General features: G+C 55.0%; 1 protein-coding gene across 1 annotated transcript in view; it reads left to right on the top strand.

Annotated features, from left to right (window-relative positions):
- Positions 1-29: 29 nt before the first annotated feature.
- Positions 30-1204, top strand: part of COL25A1 (collagen type XXV alpha 1 chain) — a gene marked incomplete at its 5' end in the record, with an annotated part of 779688 nt that continues 778513 nt past the window's right edge. The window contains one exon of the mRNA XM_019521958.1: positions 30-233. Within this exon, the coding sequence (XP_019377503.1) occupies positions 30-233 (204 nt within the window). The remainder of the gene's footprint in view (positions 234-1204) is intronic.

Genomic DNA, 1204 nt, shown 5'->3' with positions numbered 1-1204 from the left:
GCTGCTGCCCGGCCCGGCCGCCGCTGCTGGCCGCGCTGCTCTCGGTGCTCGCGGCCGCTTCCTGCGTGTACCTGGGGCTGAGGACCAGCCAGCTCCAGGCCCGGGTCTCGGCCATCGAGAGCGCCCACGGGGGCTTCTCTGCCGCCGCCGCCGCCTCCCGCCTGCTGCCCGGCTGCTCCCTGGACCAGCTCCAGTCCGTGGTGCAAGAGAAAGTGGAGCGGCTCCTCGCTCAGGTGCGGAGGGGCGCGGGGAAGGGCTGGCTTCGGGCAGGGCCAGTGCCCCCCACGGCTGCTCGCCAGGCGGCGCTGGCAGTGGGGTGCGGGGGAACCTCTTTCCTGGCCTTTCCAGGAAAGTTGAGCAACATTTCCCTGAGTGGCAGAAGGGATTGGGAGGGAGAGAGATGACACGGATCCGGGGTGTTGCTTATAGCCGTGTTGGATGTAGGCGGACGAGGCTCTTTGGGTAAGACGCCATGTCTTTCATTAGACCAACTACATAGCCCTGCAAGTAGGATGCCCGCCAAAGGGTTTGGGAACATCTGAAGCCCCAGATGGGGGTGGAGGCGGTAGCAGGGCCACTGATGGTTCTGGAGTGACTCTCAGATTTGGAATTTGTTTTGGCAAATTTTGCTCAGAATATGGAAAATTTAACTTAAAAAAGGCCAGCTAAATAGTTGGAAAAATTGTTCTTTGCAAACTTTTGGGCACAAACCGCCTTCTTCAGGCATAGGGTTGAAGGGTGTCTGTGCCCAAAAGCTTGCAAAGAACAAGCTTCCCAACTCTTTAGTTGGTCTAATAAAAGACATCATATCTACGCAAAGACCCTTGGCTGCCAAGGATCTGGGCATGTATTTCATATTGCACCCACAGATTCTAGCCAAATCTGTCTCTTGGGCTGGTTATTACTATTGCTAATAGAGGTATGGGTTTTTTTCTTTTCTTTTGGTGGGCATCAGATACAACCTGTACTAGAAAGGAACCTCTCAGATGTGGCTCTTTGAGTAGGGGGTCTGCGTTTCCAAGGGTCTTATGAGGGTGTCCGGAGTCCATGTGGCAGTAGCCGGAGTGCCGTTGGCAACAATTGGTGCTATAACGTGATAGAGCAGTTGACCTTCAGATCTGAACCGTTGATTGTCTTAGTGCCCGGGACTTGCAGATCTGACCAAATCCACATCCCTACATTGATTCTGTATGCCTGGGATGCT

This window comes from Gavialis gangeticus, unplaced genomic scaffold (assembly GCF_001723915.1).
Source record: "Gavialis gangeticus isolate Ggan-Ray unplaced genomic scaffold, GavGan_comp1, whole genome shotgun sequence".
In the NCBI taxonomy this organism is placed as follows: domain Eukaryota; kingdom Metazoa; phylum Chordata; order Crocodylia; family Gavialidae; genus Gavialis; species Gavialis gangeticus.
The sequence above is the reverse complement of the archived record's forward strand: the minus strand, read 5'-3'. Positions and strand labels throughout refer to the sequence as shown.